The sequence below is a fragment of the Brassica rapa genome, chromosome A02 (assembly GCF_000309985.2).
Source record: "Brassica rapa cultivar Chiifu-401-42 chromosome A02, CAAS_Brap_v3.01, whole genome shotgun sequence".
NCBI classification, from domain to species: Eukaryota; Viridiplantae; Streptophyta; class Magnoliopsida; order Brassicales; family Brassicaceae; genus Brassica; species Brassica rapa.
The window spans coordinates 2,806,153-2,827,426 of NC_024796.2; the positions used below are offsets into that span (position 1 = coordinate 2,806,153).

Genomic DNA, 21,274 nt, shown 5'->3' on the forward strand with positions numbered 1-21,274 from the left:
ATGGGAAATTACATTAAGATTTAAAATATATATATTAAAATTTAAAATATAGATATTACGTAAATAGAAAGTATAACAAATGGAAATATACAATTTAAAAAAAAAATGGAAAACGTACATTAAGATTTAAACATCTATCTTAAAATGTAAAATAGAGATATTAAGTAAATGAAAGTACAATAAATGGAAATACATATACACGAAAATAAATAATAAGTAAATAATGTAAATATATAATATATGAATTATATATGTAATAATAAGTAAATACACAATTTTTTAAAAATGGAAAAAGTTCATCAAGCATTAAGCATCTATCTTAAAATGTAAAATATATAATATAAGTAAATACACAATTTAAAAAATGGAAAAAAGTACATTAATATTTAAATATCTATTTTCAAATATAAAATATAGATATTACGTAAATAAAAATATAAGAAATAGAAATAAACATTTTAAAAAATGAAAAAAGTATATTAAGATTTAAGCATCTATCTTAAAATGTACTTCTATCTTAAAATGGTAGTAAATTATATAAAAAATGGAAATACCACATTAAACAAAAAAAATGTATAGTGTTACATCAAGAAAGTCCCTATAAAATTTATTATTCCATCCACATCAACCTCACACTATTAAGGAAAATTTCAAAGCACTCGAGCAAAAAAATGGTTTCACCATCAACTCTTGCCGTCCCAGAAACCTTTAATGACCTTGAATGATATTTTTTTATAACAACAAACTTTTTGTAAGGTGGATTCATTGTTGGGAAACCCGCAACTTCCAAAAGTCAAACTTATTCATGGGAATTGAATTGCTTTTCATAGACTCAAAGGTATTCTTACAAATTTAAATTAATCTAATCCATAATTTTATTGTTAATACTCATACTAACTCTTTCATGATCAAACCATTTCAGTTAATAACCATTCAAGCGTTTATCCCGAAACACTTCCTTCCTCGCCGAATCAGGTATTGGTTCATGTTGGTTTAATATCGTTTTTGGTTTACTAACCGGTTTAGGATGGTCCTATTGTAAATATAATTTAAGTTGGTTTAGCATATATTATGTTTAAAATAACTTAAATTAAATAATAATAATATTATGCTTAAAATATAATTTTAGAGAGTTTTCAAATATAGTTTACAGAACATTATAGGTGATGAATTTAATTTATTAAATTCGTTTATTACTTAAAACTAAGTTTTTTAAAAAACATACTGAGTTATAAATATCAATGATGGATTGGTGAGTATAACATGAAAACAAAAATATAAATATCTGATTTTCAAGATAAGAAATTTAGTTTTTATTCAGATACTCAATATATAATATCTTAAACTATTTTTTGAAAAATATACATAATTTATATATATAGATTAATCTTCCAAACTTAAACTATTATATTATATATGAATAATGTTTTTAAATAAAAATAATATCTGATTTAAAATAAAAATAAAAACAACAAATGGTTATTTTCAAATAATGGATGTAATTTACATTATACTATCATTTAACAAGTATTCGATGCGTTTTGATATATCATTATTTTATATTTTCAGAAAACAATAAATTGTTAAACATCAATATCATCTAGGTTAAGTATACGAACAACACAAATTCAAACATCACAAAAAATATTTACATAACCATTATAATACAATAATTTAATCAAAAAATACAATAAAAAAAATATTAAAAAGAATAGTTATATACTTAATATTTGAAAATAAAAGATATTTTTGCTAAAACTGTACTTACCTGGCCAAGGAGATCGACCATCCTTTTAAGGATCGATCGAATGTTGAGCATGTGGTCGATCCGAAAATACTCTGCAGTTTAATAAAATCTCTAAAACATTTATTCCAACACTCAAAAGATAGTTTTGCTAAATATGATAACTAGATAGCCAATAAAATTACAAAAAAAATATTTAAATAGTAAAAAATATGTTAATTTAACGTGTTAAAATTTAAAAATAAATTTTAATTATGACAGGCATTTTAACATTTATATAAATATATATCATAGCCTAAATATAAATAATTTAACAACTTAAATTAGAAAAAAATAAAAATCCCGGGCGTAGCCCGGGTTAATCCCTAGTATTGTCAAAAGGATATTAATTAACTACGTCAAGACTCAAAACTGTTAAGCTGTATATTTTATACTCCTACCGTATTATTGTCGGCTTAGAAGTTCAATTTCACAAGCAAAAGTTGTTTCATTTTTAGTCCTCTTACCTACCAGCCATCGTATACAACTCGGGACGGCTCATGTTGCATTTACTAAACATAATATATCTTTTTGTGGTTTACTTGTCAGTTTCAAGTTAGTTATCGACAAAATCAAGCAACTCATATTCATTTTGAACACCTAATGGACGAAAAGGTCTGAAATTATCAGTTGTCCGAAACTCCAGTCTCTGTTTGTTAGCTTCTTTTTTTTAATATTGCATTAGGCCGCCTTTATATTGTGTACATGAAGCAACCCAATAAACCCATAAACAAACGAAAACTAGATATATTCCACAAACAATTATTGATAACTGAACAAAATAACAAAACATTATACTCGGTCACATCTGTTAATAACGTAAAATATAGTATTCAGAACCACACCTCCCGTGTTAGTATAAATAACAACATTAGTCTTTATCAAAATTATTGTCATCGATCATTGATCAAAAGAGAAGTTAATTAGTAACAAATGGCTGATTTGAAGATGAATATCTCTTGTTTCTTCTTCATTCAAGTACTATTGTTGTTGTTGCTCTCTTCCTTTCCTCCAACCAATGCTCAAGGGTTGAAAGTTGGGTTCTACGACAAGACATGCCCCAAAGCCGAGGCTATTGTTAAGAAGTCCGTCTCCGATGCCATGAAGAATGACCCGACAATTGGAGCTCCTTTGCTCCGAATGTTCTTCCACGACTGTTTCGTTCGGGTAACGTTCTTTCTTGACAACCCTAATGTAGAAATCGTTTTTTTTTTGTACTTTATCGATCTAATGAACGTACCATGATGTTTAGGGTTGTGATGGGTCGGTCTTGCTAGAGCTAAAGAACAAAAAGGACGAGAAGAATGCGCCTCCTAACCTCAGCCTTCGAGGGTTTGAGGTCATAGATAATGTCAAGGCAGCTGTAGAAGAAGAGTGTCCGGGAGTTGTTTCTTGCTCTGATGTCTTGGCCCTTGTAGCTAGAGACGCAGTTGTTGAGGTACGTATAAAATTTATTTAAGTTATATATAGTGGTCTAGTATATATTTGCTCGGCTTCACGGAATCTTCGTCTATTACAAGTATCACTTGACTACGATCTGAAGAGACCATGAATATACTAATCAATACATTTCAGCTCGATGGACTGTCGTGGGGAGTTGAAACGGGAAGAAGAGACGGTAGGGTTACAAACATCAACGAGGCCAGATCGAACTTACCATCACCTTTGAATAATATTACAAGCCTTATCACCCAGTTTAGTTCTAAAGGCCTCGACAAGAAAGACCTCGCCGTGCTCTCAGGTATGTTATAGAGTCAAATATTCATAAAAACTATATTAGAACAACGTATCAAATAATTAATATTGCATATTAAACAAGAAAAATATTTGTCATCAAGTCTTACTTAATTTTCTAAAAGACCACCAGAAAATCTCAAAACTATATTTTCATTCTCAATTTACTTTTGTTCAACTATGGTTGGTTATTCTATACAATTTTTGTCTTCTAGAAGGCTCTGAAGATTAGTCTTAACTTCGGTCTAATATCTCTCATATAAAATGAGTTCCAAAAAAAAAAAAAAAATCTCCCATATAAAATAAAATCAGGCTGAATATATATAATACATTTTGATAGGTGGACACACGGTCGGGCAGGGACATTGTCCTTTAATCCTAAACCGGCTGTACAATTTCACCGGGAAAGGAGACAGCGATCCGGACTTAGACACGGAATATGCAGCCACCCTCAGAAAAAAATGCAAGCCCACGGATACCACGACGGCTCTAGAAATGGATCCAGGAAGCTTTAAAACATTCGATGAAAGCTACTTCAAGCTCGTGTCTCAAAGAAGAGGGTTCTTTCAATCTGATGCAGCTCTTTTAAACAATAAAGAAACTAAGTCTTACGTTCTCAAGCAAATGAACAGTCAGGGATCTACTTTCTCTGGGGATTTTGGTGTCTCTATGGTGAAGATGGGTCGGATTGGAGTTTTAACCGGTAAGGCCGGGGAAGTTCGGAAGAAGTGCAGAATGGTTAACTAAGTATAGATCTTCTTGTGAGATTGTGATTATTTGCATTGTGATTGTTTGTGTATTTTCTCTTGAAGAATTATGAGTGAAATAAACGTATCAATTGTCTAAAATGGAAAGTAAAATTGTAAAACAAACTATGTCAAGTTTTTTTTGCACAAAAATTAATATGGAGGATGTATTTTTCTTTCAAATGAACTAGTATCATATAAATTCCCACAGGATGTTATTTTATATTTTGATTTTTAAGGCATTCATCTTAATTAGACGGTATATGATACATATCAAACTTAAAAAAATTGGTGTTTCTGAATATGCTAAAGATTTAGAAAACACTCAATATACTATTTTTCGTCTTGTAGTTAACGTTGTTGTTTTGTATCATTAGTGGCAAACTATAATATTAATTTGCTTTATAAGGAGGAGTCTACTTTTTGACTAGTATTTTTGCATTAATCAGATGATTCAGATCTTATCTTTAATTCAAAGTATATTTTGAATTTTAACTCTAGCATATGGCGATATACATACGTATTACATAATTAATAGTTTTACATGCATATATAGAGAAACAGAGATTATATATGTAAGAAAAAGTCGAGCATAAAATTTCATGAGCTCATGTATATATACATTGACGGTTTATATACACATGACATTATGACAAGAAAAAAGACTCTCTAAAGAGTTCTTCCAGAAATAAAACCAACAAGAAAAACAGAAACATTAGAAGAGAAAACGCAGAGGACCAAATCACCTGCACAATACAAAAACGATCAACCAAAGTTAATATCATCATCAGATGCACACAGTTTGATTGATCGATCGAGAAACAGAGAGATAAACCTTTGATCGATGAGAATCATCACTGGACAGCGTTAACGGATCTCACTTTTCCACTAAGAGGTGAACATGGCAGACTCGGCCTCGAGATCAGGAACAGACCGAGACGAGGTGGATGATGAACGTATCGTCTATTCTCTAGACTCGCAGCTCTGGCTTCCACGAGAACACAGAGATCTTCCTCCCTGATCTTCAAAACCTGGCTGTGTACTCGCTCCTTAGCCGTCTTCCCCGTGACCGTAGGAGCTGCTCCCCAACGTCCGACAGATCTTGGAGACTCAGTCTCAGCTTCAGATGATCCGCTGCTCTCTGTTTCAACCTCTTCCACCATCTTCCTAGCTACTGCCTCCATCTCCGACCAAGCTTCAGCTTCTCGTCTCGTCATCGTTTAAAAAAAAAAGATTTGAATCTTCGGAAGTTAAAATTTATTGTGAACTGTGACAGACATGTGAAACAGAGCTTCTTAATTTATATACACGGGATGAAAAACGGTTATTGTTGACGTGTCGGTATTGATGACGTCATTTGATATGTGTACCATAGAGGTTTTGACACGTGGATAATTAGCTGAGCCTGTCGGAAAGAGAAATCGTGTGGACCGGATCTCTCTGTTGTGTTGTTTGACCAGATGAAATGAGACGTGTGGAAGAAGTGGAAATCGGATCTGAAAACGACCAGATCCGAAACCGTTTTGTTCGGCATTTTTCCAACACTAGTTCGATAACTTACAATTTTACAAAGACTATAGGCCATGTCATCTCCATAATAATCCCTCTTAGATTTGGTTTTAAGAGCTACTCCCTCCGTTTTTTATTATAAGTCGTTTTGAAGCTATGCACATAGATTAAGAAAATCATTAATTTCTTATATTTTCGAAACAAAAACATCATTAATTATTTACCTAACCACAATTTAACCAATAGAAAAATAGAAGATATATTATCATTGGTCAGACAACATTAATTACTAATAAATATTACATAAAAAACCGAAAACGACATATAATTTGAAACAAAAAAGTTTCTCTAAAACGACTTATATTAAAAAACGGAGGGAGTAACATTTTCTAAGCTATGTTTTTATTTTGGGGACAGATGTAGGTTATTTTTCATATTTTATTTATTGATATCAGTTTTTTGCATCTCGTATCATATCATTAAATTGCGTATTATTGTCAATAGATTTTTGAAAGAAAAAAGTAATTAGCAGATATATATATATATATATATATATATATACATAAATTATAACAGTTGCGTTAATGTGATAGTAGATGGAATCCAATTGGAACATTTAACATTTTTGAAAATGTTTTAACATATACTACTAAAGTTATGTGGTTATTGTAGATATATTTTCTTAATATTAACAACAATAAAATTATAATGGTCGCATGATTGGTAATGGAAAGGCAGGGTAGGGTCATATCCATCGGCAGATATTCAAAATTATAAAAAATCAGAGTATCTCATTTCCAAAATTATAAAAAAATTAGAGTATCTCATTTTCTTAACTACGTGGAGAAATGGGATTTGTATCATGGCTTACATCGAGTGATAAGTCATACTACTATCTTCATTTACGTGTCTGACTAACCTACAGCAGCTTGAATCTTTCAAGCATAAAAACAATTATTAGTATGATGAGATGGTTTCCACGTAATCCGCATGTAACGCGTGTGCTAAGTAAACACCAAGTGTTAGTAAGCAACTGTACTGTGCATTATATAATCACGGACGGCGATATCACTAAGAATTTTTTTTTTTTTTTGATCAACAATATCACTAAGAATTTAAGAATAATAAAATAGGACTTAAATAAAATAAACTAGTGTTAACAAGGCCGAAGGAAAACAACTAATGTTATATACTTATAGGGTGCTAAAGATAAGGACATAGCATGAGCATCCATTAGAGCCAAGAAATTATTTTCGGGTTTAAGCTTTTGCAAAAAGATGAGTATAATTTTTGTGGGTCTGAAAATAAAAATATAACTCAAAGAAAGGTTCTGACACACAAAGAAACCACGAAACAATCGTCTGAAAATGAAGAACAAAGTTCAAGACTAAAAATATCAAAAAGCAGATCGCTTCATAGCTAAAAAGCTGCGGTAAGAGTTAAGATTTACTCTTCGTCATCACCGTCTGCGTCGCCACCAGAAGCTTTCTTGGAGGCAGACTTCTCATTCCTTCTCTTCACTCTTCCTGGACGGCCACCACCGAAGGGACTGGTCAACGCAAAGTCGATATGCTTCTGCGAGTCAAGTCTCACCATGAACGAAGGAATGTTCACCAATTGCTTCCCAACCCTTAGACAAAAAAAACAAATCAATATGAGTAACAAAGCCCATTAAGACATTTAAGCCCATTACGACATTTAAGCCCATTAGTAATACCTGATATGCCTCTGCCTGATGAGGACACGGGAGTGATGGATAGACTTAGCCATACCAGACTTGAACACAATGGTCTGAAGACGACGCTCGAGGAAGTTCTCAACGGTCAAGGCCAAGACGTAATCGAGCTTGTTCTGGCTCTCATCCAAAAGCCCGTAACGGTTCATCTTACGGAGAAGGGCTTCACCTTCGAAGATCCTCTTGGGATTCTTCTCATCAAGAGTAAGAAGATCTCTAGCCGCGTTACGGATGCGGCTAAGAGAGTATTGGACTCTCCAGAGCTCACGCTTGTTGCGGAGACCGTACTCGCCGACTAGCTTCAGCTCGGAGTCGAGACGCTCCTTCTCGAAAGGACGTCGTGGGCCCTTGAAGGTCTTTCCATCTAATTAAACACAACACAGATTATCAGCAATAAGACACGATCTTCGGACAGGATCTATGTCAATGTCTCTAAAATGGATTCCATCTTAGAAGCTACCGAATCACAAACGCAATGATATAGAACATAAGTTTTCTTATTCTAAATCTAAGTATACAGTAATCCTAGGTAGTTTGAATTGAAGATGATTGATAAGATAAATGGCAATGGAAGGAGGGAGAGACTTACAGTTACGGTAGTAGCAAACGTGCACCATGTTTTGGTCTTCTTAGTGAGAAGCGGCGGTCTTGAGAGCTAAGGCACGTAGAGAGGTTAAGAAGGAGACGAGTTCCTGCTTTATATGATTGTTTAAAACCCTAAGTCTCGTGGATTTAATGGGCCTTTCTGGATATAGTGGCCCGTTTTAATTGGAATGTAACTCTATTGGGCCTTTCCCTTGGGTTCACTATATGCTTCATTTTTCAGCTTACTATATATAGTATATTAACTTGTTTGAACCCAAAAAAATTGTGATTTTACTTTTTCATTTGTGGATTAGTTTTGTACCAAAGGATGTTATTTTGCACATGTCTTAATGTTAGATCAATATAAAAAGAAAAATTTACATTGAGGGACACATTTTGTCTTTTCAATTACAGTATAAGACACAATGCACATGTGACACACTTATTATGGTTGATTTGTCCATTTTATCCTTCTATATATATTATACAGTTATATGTGTTTTAATTTATTTATCTTTATTGTTCTTTTATGTTCAATTTCTTCACCGACAACAAGTACTAAATTAAAACACAATTGAAACAAAGAATATCTCACCTCGATATAATTTCACTTTACCATCTAAATGTAATTATCAACAGTTTCAATCAAGTTATGGATCCATCATTCCAACTTGTCCACAATCCATGTTTCTTATTTTTTTATTCATGCCGTTTAACCCTCCACCGTTTCCGACTTCTTCCTCAGCCCAGAAAATGATGTCTGTCACAGTCCTTCCATCAACTTCACCAGATTTGAAGGTTCAAAGACCATCAGATTCGGATCTCCGCCGAACACGTTAACGAAGCTTGTATTTAAGTTTATGATTACCAAAAAATCGAAAAAAGTCCCAAATATACTTCAATTCACGAACCCTAATTCCACCTTTTTCTAGATTTTTCTGGTTGCAATTCCTTGTCATGTTTTACTCAAATCCATTTCAGTCCCCTTCTCCATGAATCAGAATCATTTTCTTTTATTTCGTGGCCATCATCTCTTCTGAGTCACCATTGAACAAGATCCACAAATGTTCCTGCTCCCCGTAAGCAGGTCCGAGCTCCGGTGTGGAGGGGACGACGCGACAGCGAGCAGGTCCGAGCTTCGTTGTGGAGAAGAAAATGGCAAGCTCTCGTGGTCTCATCCACATCGACAAAATTACATTGTCTGCAATTCATTTTCTTTGAGATCCAGATTTCTTGAAGCAACAAAATTATACCATCCACAATTCATTTGTCTAAGTTTTGTCTAAGTTTTGTTGTCCATATTCATATCATCCATATTTTAGTGTCTATATCCACTTTTTTTTTCTGTATGTATGTTAAAATATATGAAAATGGATGTTGAAAAATAGAGAATTTTATATATAAATTAATGTAGCAATTATTTTTTGTTTTATATATTTTAGAAATTAAGATAGATCTAAATGAAATCATAAAGTAAGGTAAGAAAAGAATAACATAAAATATAGATAGAATAACCAGAAAAATAACTAGACCAAAACTAAAGTTACGATTTGTAATTACCCCAAAGACACTAAACGACAATTTTGTTTCTTGTCTCACTAAGGGTATATATGTCAAGAAAGAGCTAGCTGTTCAGAGAAAGTGTCTCACCATCACAAAGTGTCGTAAGGTGTAAAAAAAAATAAAAAAGTGTCCCAGTAGGTAATGCGCTCATATAAAAAATGATAATTGCAATATTAAAGATGACATACTGTATAATTTATTTTCTACCAAACGAAATAACTTTTGTTTAAAAATGAGGTTTGCACTAATGAAAAGAAAATGCAAAATAGAGGGAAATAATTCAAAAATTGATGTGGGTGACAAGTGACAACTTGAGAAGAAATGGGAGGAAACTGCTTTTAATGAGTAAAACAAGTTGGCTCTTGATTGCACATTATGCCCGAAAACAAAGCTGGCTCGCCATACTCATATACTGTATATGATTACTACTAAAATTGAAAGCGATAAGGTATCGTTGTCTTACTTTCGGATATACATACAGCCGCAGACTAACGTATCTAACATAGAAAAATAAGATAAGGTCAGTAACCAGTTTTCTTACTGGAGTTCTATTAACAACCTTTGATTGGGTACACTCCGGTTCTTGTAACGAGGATTGTTTTGTCTTTAGTTTTGAACTGAGAGAGTGGAGCTCCTATTAAGTTTCAATCTATTACAATATGTTAGTAGATAGTGTTGTGCTTCTTGTTTAGCTCGCATTGGAGGTAGAGTCAGGGACGTATACAAGAGCCTGATGCTTGTACTTTTATGGGGTCAATATTTGATAATCTTTTGGACAATTGAGCTTATGCATTGGCGTAAACAGCATATGTTATTGAATTGAGTATTGTTATACCATCGTCTTTTTTGTCAAGAGATAGTATTATCTAACAAAAGAAAGGCACATTTAGATTGTTGAATCAATGTCTTTTTCACGACGACGAAGAAGCTGTCTCCAATTCCATCTTAGTCGAAGCAGCTTTTGTGTAGATAGGGTGAAGAACATGACCTCCCTTAGGATCAACGTGGATCCATTTGCGACCAGTGATCTTGTTTTTCTCGAACCTGACTCGTCCTTCCTTCAAAGCAAACAGAGTATGGTCCTTCCCGATGCCAACATAGTCTCCAGGATGAAACCGAGTTCCACGTTGTCGGATTATTATGTTTCCCGGTATCACATTCTGCAAAAACCACACACACATATTGATTTGGTTCTCTTCATCCTAATTAGCTCACTGTTGTAAAGTTACCTCTCCTCCGAACTTCTTGACACCGAGATTCTTGGGTTTAGAGTCACGACCGTTCTTGGTGGAACCAGCGGTTTTCTTAGTAGCCCAACGCTTAAACACCAAACTCAACCCACTTGATGAACCATCTTAAACAAACAACAACAACAACACAAGTTAGTTAACCAGGAAAGCTGATCAAACACACACAGAGAGATTGATAAGTATATATACCGGAGATGCCACTGCCATTGTAAGCAGGGACCTCTGTGATTAGTTCCCTCAAACTAACTCTTCTGCATATGGATGCTGCTGAGTTCAAGAAATTCATTTTTTTTAGCAGAATCTGCTAGCAACAAAGAGCATAAAAAGTACCCAAAAGAGAATCAAATTCAATACTAAGTTACAAATACCTTAACTCGAAAGCGCGAGTGAGAAGACGGCCAAGGAGAGAAAAGCCTTAACTCGAAAGCTCTATTTTGCAAGTTGTCGATTATACACACATAGGGTCTTCACGTTTCAGTTTTTTACATTATGACCCCTACATTTTCATTTGGATCAAAGATAATAATTTTTTTTTCGAAATTAAATTTGCCTTTGTCGTTTCCGATTTAATATTTCACAAGATCATAATTATTTTTGACAACATTGTAACACAGAATGTTTCATTCCGTTTTCAAATTTGAGTTTTTTTGGAAGGAAACCAACAGTACTCCCTAGGTATGAAAATTATCTCAAATGTCTTGCAACTTTGGTTTGTATGTGTGAACAAGTTGACATGAGGATCACTATCTCTTATTTCTTGTTAACACAAATTGGTATGAAAAGTTATATTTTCATCATCTGTACTGTATGCATCCATGTGTTTGAACAACTTGACATGATCTATAAACTTTTTTCGACAGTAATCAATATCCATGTGATCCATCACATGCTTTGAAGTCCTTACTATACAATTTTTTTGAAATGTATATCCAAATGGTTTCTTTTAAAGGGTCCTACGGTCCGTGCTTTGCCGTGCCGTTCCCCGACCCTACATGTTTCTTATAATAACCCTCGTAATAATTTTTTTGCCACACCAATTATTTTCATTAGTTATTTATTTATTTTCTAAATGTATACAGTGTAAGTCAAAATATGAAAGAAAATAGCTGAAAATATCTTCCATGTAATATATATATATATACATTTTGTAGCCATATTGCAAAACCAACCTGGTAATTTTCTCATATGTTCTCTATTTAACCGGATCCAAAAAAAACTGAAAACTTATTAACAAAACCAAATTTTCTATTCATTTCATAGTTTACAAATCAATATACTAAAAAATTGAGCAGACCTACGTTATAAAGTTATCCTCGGTGAGGTTAATATCCGTTGTCATTTCTTACAAGTTTTTAATTTTTTGTACACTTTGGGTATATTCATTTTTCATTTACTATTTTTTTTCGGTCATGTATCATTAAGTATATTTATTTCTGGTAAATAATGATTTCATACGTTATTACTAAAAAGATAATATATCCTAAAATCAAAAATATCCCCTATGTTCCCTCCTTTTCTCCGAGCACAGTGGCTTAAAACAATAATTGGCGAGAGAGCATGTGGAACTGAGTGAATGCACATGCCTTCTCTTTATCTTCTTTTTCAATTTTTTTAGTATTTTTACGGAAAAACAACTTTACATGAATTGATATTTTACGCAGTACACAAGTCGGTATGTGCGTGCATGTGTATTTACGGTTTTGTTGTTGCATATGTCTTTCAAGTTGCATAAATCGTAATGTTCTTGCATTTACGAACAGGTATATCTAGTGGTGGAATTAGTACTACTACTACCTATGTGTTTAAGGTTCACTTTTATAAGATCTCAAAACAGATTTAAGAAGAAGAAAAAGTGTTATCGAGGTAGTTTAGCAAAAAAAAAAAAGCAGTAACTCTAAAGGAATAATCATTCTCCTACCAGTTCACTCTACCAAGAATTTGTTCATCTATAGATTTTTTTTTTTTTGGTAGGTTTGAATGCCTTGAATGAAATCTGCTAAGCAATCAACCTGACAATCCTGATTATATCAGGTGATCTAGATCCGGTTTATCTTTTAAAAACATAACAATAATTAGTGTTAACTTATACGATTGAGTAACGAATTTATCTTCACTATATACTAAAATATTTAATTAATCATCATTCCTCAACAAGCAATGATATTACTAGTGTTGTAAGATTTTAGTTACATTTTACAGTTGGGACCGTTGGTCAGATACTCCAGATCTAACTCCCTTTTCCTTCTTCAATGCACCGTCCCTTTTTTCTTTGTTTTTTAAAACAAGATAAACAATATATTTCTTCCCAAAAATATCATATAACATCAATACAAAGTTACAAACTAAGGATTCATACTGTATCTCTTCAAAAATGAAGTTTGAATTGAAAATTCAAACGTATATCCCTGATATCATAGTTTAAAACATCAGAAACCACATAATGTGCTTTACTCTTTACCAAACAACTATAAGGGATCTAAATACAATACTAAAGAAGTTTTAAACTAACTACATGAGCGATAGAATCTTTAAACCAAACTAATTTATCCCGATATGTGGAACCAAAATTTTGATCCCCACATTTTTCTTCATACATACACATGCAGTGAAATGAAACTGGAGAAAGCTCATCCACACGTGAGAGCTTACACAAATGACTATCCAGGGTTTGAAATTACTCAACCCAGTTGAAAAATAGAGATGAAATTCAATAGCGATGCAAAATAAGTTTTAGTTTGGTTTTCTTTAATTAAAATGAATGTAAAAATATGTAGTCACTGAAAAAGTGAAAAGTATACTACAATCCGTGAGAGTGAAAACATATGAGTAATAGCAAAAAAAAAAATACAATGTATAGTATCTTTCTTAGATTTTAAAAACTTTAGTTCATAAGATATTACAAAAGTATCGAATTCAAGATATATTTAACCTTTCTGGCGTCATTAAAAAAAAAGCTTTTCTTAAACCATGTGCAACCATCAACCACAGTTACCAATAGCAAGTGACTAACACCGTAGGAAAACGTGGCCGACTATAATTGGAAGGATGCGGTATTTACGATACGTATTGCCGCATGGAATAATTTAATGGTAACCACTGAGTGTATATATAGCTTATATGCAACATCAGAGGGTCCTCAACCAATACTCCTCTCTCAGGACACATCTTTTAAAAGCTCAAACAAAAAGAGACCAACCTAATTTGAGTAGATCTAGAGGAGTGTTTGGTTCTTTAACAAAACAAAAATGGCTAAGTCATGTGGAGCTCTCTTCCTCTTGGCCCTCGTTGTCTTCTCCTTGCTTCAAACCATGGTAACATCTCATGTCTAAACTTCTTACATTGTTTCTTATTAACGATTAAAAACCCATATATTTAATCTGTCCTCTATAGCAGAAGATAATGTTGTTCTATCATTGTACCTTTGGTTATAATATTTAAGACTACCTTAGCTAAATGTACTTGTACTGTTTTGGTCTTTAGGTAATGGCCTCAAGTGGATCTGGAGGGAAGTATAACCCAGTAAGTTTTCTTGATAAATGATTTTTTACATATTAATCTATTAACAAGTGTTTTTGATTATTTACTAATGATTTTTAACCTTTGGGTTAATTTTCAGAAACGTTATGGACCAGGAAGCCTGAAACGTTCCCGTAAGTGTTTTCTTCACTACTATCTTGTTATATAATCTGGTTTAAATTTTATATATTGATCCCCAAAAAGCCAAATCCATGATTAAGTAAAGGAACTGTGAAGTAAAGAAGTTCAGCAAAACTGTTGAACAAGTTGAGAGTGGAGGAGTGTTGAGTGGACTGTTTGGTCAGATCCGTAGACTATCAATTAATTAAAATATTGACTAATTTACCCCTAAATAATGGTCAAAGTAACCAACTGTCTTGGGACACACAGACGGTCAAAACACATGATTATGTCCTTTCTTTTTCATCATTTTACCTTTCTTTTCCCTAGATTCAGTCATTTAAATATCTAAAATGTCGACTAATTTCAAATTTGATTATGTGAAATGGCCAGAATGCCCAAAGGAGTGTGATAGGAGGTGTAGCCAGACACAGTACCACAACGCCTGCATTTTGTTCTGCAACAAATGCTGCAGAAAGTGTTTGTGTGTGCCTCCGGGTTACTATGGGAACAAACAAGTTTGCTCTTGCTACAACAACTGGAAAACTCAACAGGGTGGACCAAAATGCCCTTGAAAATCTCCCAACCGTTTTAACATTATCGTTCCTTTTTTATAATAAAAGTTTTCGATGATGGTTATGTTTCACTTTGATCAACTGTTATTTCTCTTTTTGTTTCTCGTTATTTTATTCCTAAGGTTGTAATGTTATGTCACTCCTTTGGGATTTTGTTTGTTTTAAATCCTTAAAAGAATATGAGAGTGGCCTATGAATTAATGATATTTTCATAAATATTTTGTGTGTTTAAAGTATGTTTTCGAAAAAGAAAATACACAATTACCGACATTTTCAAAAGTAGAAAATAAAAGAAAGAGAGCATACGAAATGGGAGACGTACTTAGCATTGACCCCTTAGCCTAATCCTTAAGGCCCATCATTGGTTTATAGAGCCTAATATTGAGAAGCCCATTATTGTTCTTTTGCACGATGCCAAAAGCTACGCGGTTGCGTTTGTCGCTATCATCTCCATGACGACGAAGCGGGCAGAACGTCCTTGATACTCTTTTTAAAGAGAGTCGCAATAAATTAGGACAACAATCGGTGCGTTCATATGAACCACAAACTTACCAACAGTCTATCAGCTTTGTGCTTTCATCATCACCCCACGTTACAATAAGTACTTTTTTTGTTCAAAACAACAAGTACTTCAAGGGATAAATTTAAAGAGCAGGTAGGCTTATTGCTATTTAAATACGACAATAATGTTAAATACTTAATTGAGATATGTAACTGCTTTTGGTACTTGCATAATAAACAATTAGATATAAACAAAAGCAACTAAGCAAGTACTGTTGTGTGGACAAATGAAACGAGTTTGATGTTGTGGTTTGCACATAATAAAGTAACTAATCAAAGGCCAAAACTTAAACTGTCGTTGCGACAAATGAAACGGCTTCGCGAAATTCTATATCGTACTAAGCAATAACCATAAATATTCTAGGAATACTATAAATTACTCCATTCTTCTATTGGTAATAATTTAACATTTCTTTCAGCCCACGCGTCACTTTAATTTGGGGTCTACCACTCACGAACGCAACTTTTGTGACTATGGTAGCGGTTAACAATGTTTCGAAATAATCATACAAACTTTTACAAATCATTTTAAACCATTTCAAACTTCTTAAAATAAAAAACTGATTCCAGCTAGTGTTTACGTTGCAAACGGTTCCATGTAGATAAATAAATATAAAAATTAAAATTTTAAAATAGAAATATTATAAAAAATATACACACATTTTATATAATTAATTTAAATTCACAAACAGTATCCTAAATAAACATAATATTATTATAAATTATATTATATTAATAATCATTATATTTTATCACAATAGTATACTTTATATTTTTATAATATTATAATATGTTAATATTAGTAATTTATTATTAAATTGCTGCAATATTTCATAATCAACCAGTCACAAATATTTTGCAAACGTAAAATTTTCAAACGTTATGCCAGTCTATAAAACGTTTAATAACACTTAGAACCGCAACCATCTGCATCCGTAACTACAACCGATGCGTTTGAACCATTCGAACTTTTAGTGTAGAGCTAGAAACATCTCCATCGCTCAATTATCTCGTGGATTTTTAAAACCAAATAAAATATATTTTAATTATTAAGTTAAATTAAATTATTTAAAATTTAATCCATTTATAAACTAAAAAGTGTAAGAAATATGTTAGTTAAACATGAGAAACTATTTTCTGTCACTACCCCCTTTTTCTATATTGGTAAAATACTCTTTCTCCAGTCAATCGCACTTACGTTATTTTATTGTGATATTTTCCCGTACAGTTGTTAACAATCTTTTTTTTTTCATTTGACTGAACTATTAATAAATTATTTTCTTGATTAGCATACCAAACTCACTCTGAATTTAGCTTATATTAATTTGGTCCTCGTTTATATTCTACATTTGTACGATATATTAACTTGATAAAATATAATAGTTTCGTCATATCCTAAAGATGATTCGACACAAATGTAGATAATAGATAGACGACTGATAGGTGTATTTGGTTAGAGTCTCTAATACAAATTGCATATTTTTTTAGTTGAATTTGAAGTTTAATTATTATTGGAAATGATTAGGAACATTCTTAAATTTTAAACATGAAAATTTAATACTTGAAACAAATAGAAACTTGCATTGAAGATTTCATATAAGTAAGAGTTAAAAAAGTGATATTCTCAAATCGGACGCATTATATACACCTGCTGTATTATGATCCTAGAAATATAAGTTTAGATTAAAAAGATCTAGAAAAACGATAAAACAACGAAATTGTTTATTTTTAAGTTATATTTGTTATTTTATACATTTGTATACATGATTACATACGACTATTTATACCAAGCAAAAAATGACTGACATTTTCTAGATTTATAAATATAAAAGATCTCAAATATACGAACTAATATGCAAAAATGACGGTTTGGGTAACACAAGATTTTGTTGAGAACTATATATAACTCACTATCAGAACATTCTTTATAAGAGAACTAATTAAACCATTCATTTTAAAAGTACATTAATATTTTGCCTTTCATTTTCAAAATGTTTTCAGATTTGTTGCTATGAAAAGCATGACATTTTGTGGACACTAACTCAAAATAAAGAGAAAGAATAGGAAAGTAATCCGGATTGTCATTTATATATGTTAAGAAATCACAGAAAATACAAACGAGTGATCTATGATAAAACAACAAACATGTAGGAGTAATTAGGTAAGTTTCCATATTAAAAAGAGAGAAAAAAATGATTTGGGAAAGCATGAATTTAAAGAGAGATGAAATGTGGTCATCAAGTCACTTACGCTGAAAATAACTGGGGGCAATTTTAAATACGTAACGTGAGAAAAGCATAGGTTTGTAAATTTTACCGGGGACCTCTTAATCATAAGAATCCCATATAGAAGTTGCGGTCAATGTATTGTGAAAATTAAATAGAACCCCCCACTTCTCACACATCTTGTATACATCACAAGATAACATATTGAAGTTAGATTAATAATGTTTATTATTTAAAGCTAAAAATATTGTCGACCAAAGAGTAAAATTAATGAAAAATATTAGGCATTAACGTCGGCTCTACCAGTACTATATATTGCCTTTTGAGTTTATATTCATTGCAAATTCTCTATCTCCTTCCTCTCTCGACCTCTTTCTCTTTATTTGTCACGCCGACATCGAAGGACCAGAGTGTCGAAGATTAAACAAATGATGAACGAGAAGGAAGATATCATGTCGGAGCCATTCATCGTCAAGACGATTAATGATGAAGAAGCGACGCTTCATGATTATGAACGCTACAATAATAATCCACAGGGCAATACCTCTTTCTCCAAAACTTGTTTCCATGGCATTAACGCTTTATCAGGTTTGTTTTTTACTTTTTTCTAAATTTAATTTTTCACGTTGATTTATTCAACACGTTTTATTCTTATCTCCAAATTCTATAACTCACGGCCAAGGTTCCAACACTTAGCTTATCAAGTTATCCACATGTGTGGATATATGGTCTGTTTTCATTATAACCATCTTATTCTTTTGATAATTTGATACAAAAAAAACTAAATTTAGCTACATCCCAGATGCTCTTATTACTCAAGCATTTGACTTTATCTACATCCCAGATGCTCTTATAACTCAAGCTTTTGACTTTATCTTGTATTTAGATTTAGATTGCTGCGTAGAAGTTCAATCTTATTTTTGCCTCATATTTTAAAATTCATTAACTAGCCTTGGTTTATATCATTTGAACCAAATTTAAACCAAATGTAAATCAATCCGAACTTTTGTTTCGTCAAGATTCAGTATTATAATTTTTGATAACTATATATAGGAAGAATAAAGCAAACAAACCAAACATTTGTTTGACTTCCAGTCATGTTTTGATTAGGTTATTTCGGTTTAAAATAAAAATAGAAAGCGTCTAAACCATTCGGCTGAGTTTTCAATGGAGTATTGCATGTTATTAGCAGTGTGGTTATGTGCCTATCAAACAGGTCGTTATCACAGTATCATTGTGCGTTTAATGATTATAGATCAAACTAGGTTTTGGTTTTACACATGTTTGGCCAGACAATAATAAAGCCATCTTTGCTATCTCTATCCATATATGAATATGCATACAAACAAAAAAACACCAACAAGTGATTAAAAAGAAAGCAGTAGTCCCACTTCTCTTCCAATATCTTAACACAACGTGTCCCTTAGCAAGCCTAACACACTAACAACACTTCTTCCTTATTCCATTTGTGTTCTTCTTCCTCTACAAGGTTCTTAAATCCTATCATATCTTGAAGATAACGATCTTGTTTCTTTGAGTGACGTCTATTTTACGTTTAAAAACAAAACATCTAAAAGATTACAATATTTTTTGACATATGAACACAAACAAAATAACATTTTCATTTGCACTTTGAACAATCAGTTCTTTATTAAACTTTTTGTCTTTGTTTTTAGGTGTTGGTATATTATCAGTCCCATATGCACTAGCATCCGGAGGGTGGCTAAGTTTGATCATACTCTTCATCATAGCCATCACAACTTTCTATTGTGCCATTCTTATTAAAAGATGCATGGACATGGATCCACTTCTCAGAACTTACCCGGACATTGGCCACAAAGCCTTTGGAAACACAGGACGTGTCATCGTCTCAATCTTCATGAACCTTGAGCTTTACCTTGTGGCTACTAGTTTCTTGATCTTAGAAGGTGACAACCTTAATAAACTCTTCTCAAACGTTGGATTCGACTTCATGGGTATAGAATTTGGAGGGAAGCAAATGTTCATCGTCCTTGTAGCTCTTATTATACTTCCCTCGGTTTGGTTAGATGATATGAGGATTCTTTCTTATATTTCGGCGAGTGGTGTCTTTGCTTCCGGGTTGATTCTTGCTTCTATCTGTTGGGTTGGTGCATTTGATGGAGTAGGATTCAAGAACAATGACTCAAAGATGTTTCGTACTAATGGAGTCACTACCTCCGTGAGCTTATACATGTTTTGTTACTGCGCTCATCCGGTTTTCCCAACTCTATATACTTCCATGAAGAACAAACACCAATTCTCTAACGTAAGTTTTATCAAAACATATCGTTTAATTCGAGTTTATTATGTGTTCCAATTTAAAACTAATTGACGATAAATGGATTGATTCAAATCTTTTTTATATATTATCTACTCCCGATGTTCTGGAGCTTTATATTCTCACACGTGCCATCTTTTTTTTTGGTTCGAAGCTTAAACTAATGAGTTTGCATGTTTTATTGTTGGTTTCATTTTTGTAGGTTATGGTTATATGTTTCACAATATGCACATTCATATACGCATCGGTGGCGATATTGGGCTACTTAATGTATGGATCAAATGTTGACTCACAAATAACACTTAATCTCCCAACTGATAAGCTTAGTTCAAAAGTGGCGATATGCACTACATTGGTGAATCCGATTGCTAAGTTCGCCCTCATGGTTATGCCTATTCTCGACGCATTGAGAAGCCGGTTTATGCGTAACAAAAAAGCAGGCGGCCTAGTCCTTGGTACGATGTTGGTTGCTAGCAATGTGGTTGTGGCAATGCTTCTTCCGTTTTTTGGTGAACTAATGAGTTTGGTCGGAGCATTCTTGAGTGCAACTGCTTCGGTTATATTGCCTTGTTTGTGTTATCTAAAGATCTCTGGCAAATACCGAAGACTCGGGCCGGAGACACTGGTTCTCATTGGTATTGTACTAATCGGTATCGTGGTTATGATAACCGGAACATACAAGGCGGTCAAGGACATTTTTGGCCAGGTTTTGAAGTCTCAATAGGTGAAAATCTAGCTAGTTTCTTGAGTTTATTGTGTAGAAGAAAATTTGTAATACCAATACAATAGACCATAGTATTATTCTTTAATGAAAGAAGCAGTTCTTAAACTTTTAAACATAATAGTCAAAGTGTATTCATCATCATCATTCATCATAACATGTGCTCCTTGTTTGTGATGACTGATGAGAATGATATGATGGGTTGGACATGATCGGAGATTGACTTGAAACATACTATCACTGGACTTGTCTTTCTCTAGGCTTCATACTCTTATATTGTTAGAGCATCCTGATTCTCTCGTGTATCGAAAAAATATAAAATTATTATTTTATCACAATCTTACTATAAATT

At 32.7% G+C, this 21,274-nt stretch overlaps 6 protein-coding genes across 7 annotated transcripts; 3 read left to right on the plus strand and 3 right to left on the minus strand.

The window, feature by feature from the left end:
- Positions 1–2,132: 2,132 nt before the first annotated feature.
- On the plus strand, positions 2,133–4,446 carry LOC103850973 (peroxidase 56). Its single transcript, XM_009127788.3, has 4 exons — positions 2,133–2,950; positions 3,036–3,221; positions 3,359–3,524; positions 3,858–4,446. Exons 1-4 carry the CDS (start codon positions 2,717–2,719, stop codon positions 4,262–4,264), a joined length of 993 nt encoding a protein of 330 aa, XP_009126036.1. The 5' UTR covers positions 2,133–2,716; the 3' UTR covers positions 4,265–4,446.
- Positions 4,447–5,005: 559 nt separating this feature from the next.
- Positions 5,006–5,480, minus strand: LOC103850974. The gene is made up of 2 exons (XM_009127789.2): positions 5,122–5,480; positions 5,006–5,009 (listed from the first exon to the last, which is right to left on the minus strand). Exons 1-2 carry the CDS (start codon positions 5,478–5,480, stop codon positions 5,006–5,008), a joined length of 363 nt encoding a protein of 120 aa, XP_009126037.2.
- Positions 5,481–7,044: 1,564 nt separating this feature from the next.
- On the minus strand, positions 7,045–8,303 carry LOC103850975 (40S ribosomal protein S9-1). Its single transcript, XM_009127790.3, has 3 exons — positions 8,097–8,303; positions 7,490–7,871; positions 7,045–7,402 (listed from the first exon to the last, which is right to left on the minus strand). Exons 1-3 carry the CDS (start codon positions 8,122–8,124, stop codon positions 7,219–7,221), a joined length of 594 nt encoding a protein of 197 aa, XP_009126038.2. The 5' UTR covers positions 8,125–8,303; the 3' UTR covers positions 7,045–7,218.
- A 2,144-nt stretch (positions 8,304–10,447) lies between these two features.
- Positions 10,448–13,741, minus strand: LOC103850976 (50S ribosomal protein L27). Of its 2 annotated transcripts, XM_033285777.1 has the most exons (4): positions 11,274–13,741; positions 11,095–11,206; positions 10,885–11,009; positions 10,448–10,815 (listed from the first exon to the last, which is right to left on the minus strand). In XM_033285777.1, the coding sequence occupies exons 2-4, from the start codon at positions 11,189–11,191 to the stop codon at positions 10,567–10,569; spliced, it is 471 nt and encodes a 156-aa protein (XP_033141668.1). In that variant the 5' UTR covers positions 11,192–11,206; positions 11,274–13,741; the 3' UTR covers positions 10,448–10,566. The 2 variants fall into 2 exon arrangements, with proteins under 2 accessions (XP_033141668.1, XP_009126039.1); XM_009127791.3 differs by having other exon boundaries at positions 11,095–13,741.
- Positions 13,742–13,965: 224 nt separating this feature from the next.
- LOC103850977 (gibberellin-regulated protein 4) lies at positions 13,966–15,345 on the plus strand. The gene is made up of 4 exons (XM_009127792.3): positions 13,966–14,216; positions 14,386–14,424; positions 14,522–14,555; positions 14,935–15,345. The coding sequence occupies exons 1-4, from the start codon at positions 14,151–14,153 to the stop codon at positions 15,114–15,116; spliced, it is 321 nt and encodes a 106-aa protein (XP_009126040.1). The 5' UTR covers positions 13,966–14,150; the 3' UTR covers positions 15,117–15,345.
- A 1,226-nt stretch (positions 15,346–16,571) lies between these two features.
- LOC103850978 (amino acid transporter AVT1J) lies at positions 16,572–21,038 on the plus strand. The gene is made up of 3 exons (XM_009127794.3): positions 16,572–18,490; positions 19,579–20,189; positions 20,404–21,038. The coding sequence occupies exons 1-3, from the start codon at positions 18,331–18,333 to the stop codon at positions 20,923–20,925; spliced, it is 1,293 nt and encodes a 430-aa protein (XP_009126042.1). The 5' UTR covers positions 16,572–18,330; the 3' UTR covers positions 20,926–21,038.
- Positions 21,039–21,274: the final 236 nt, after the last annotated feature.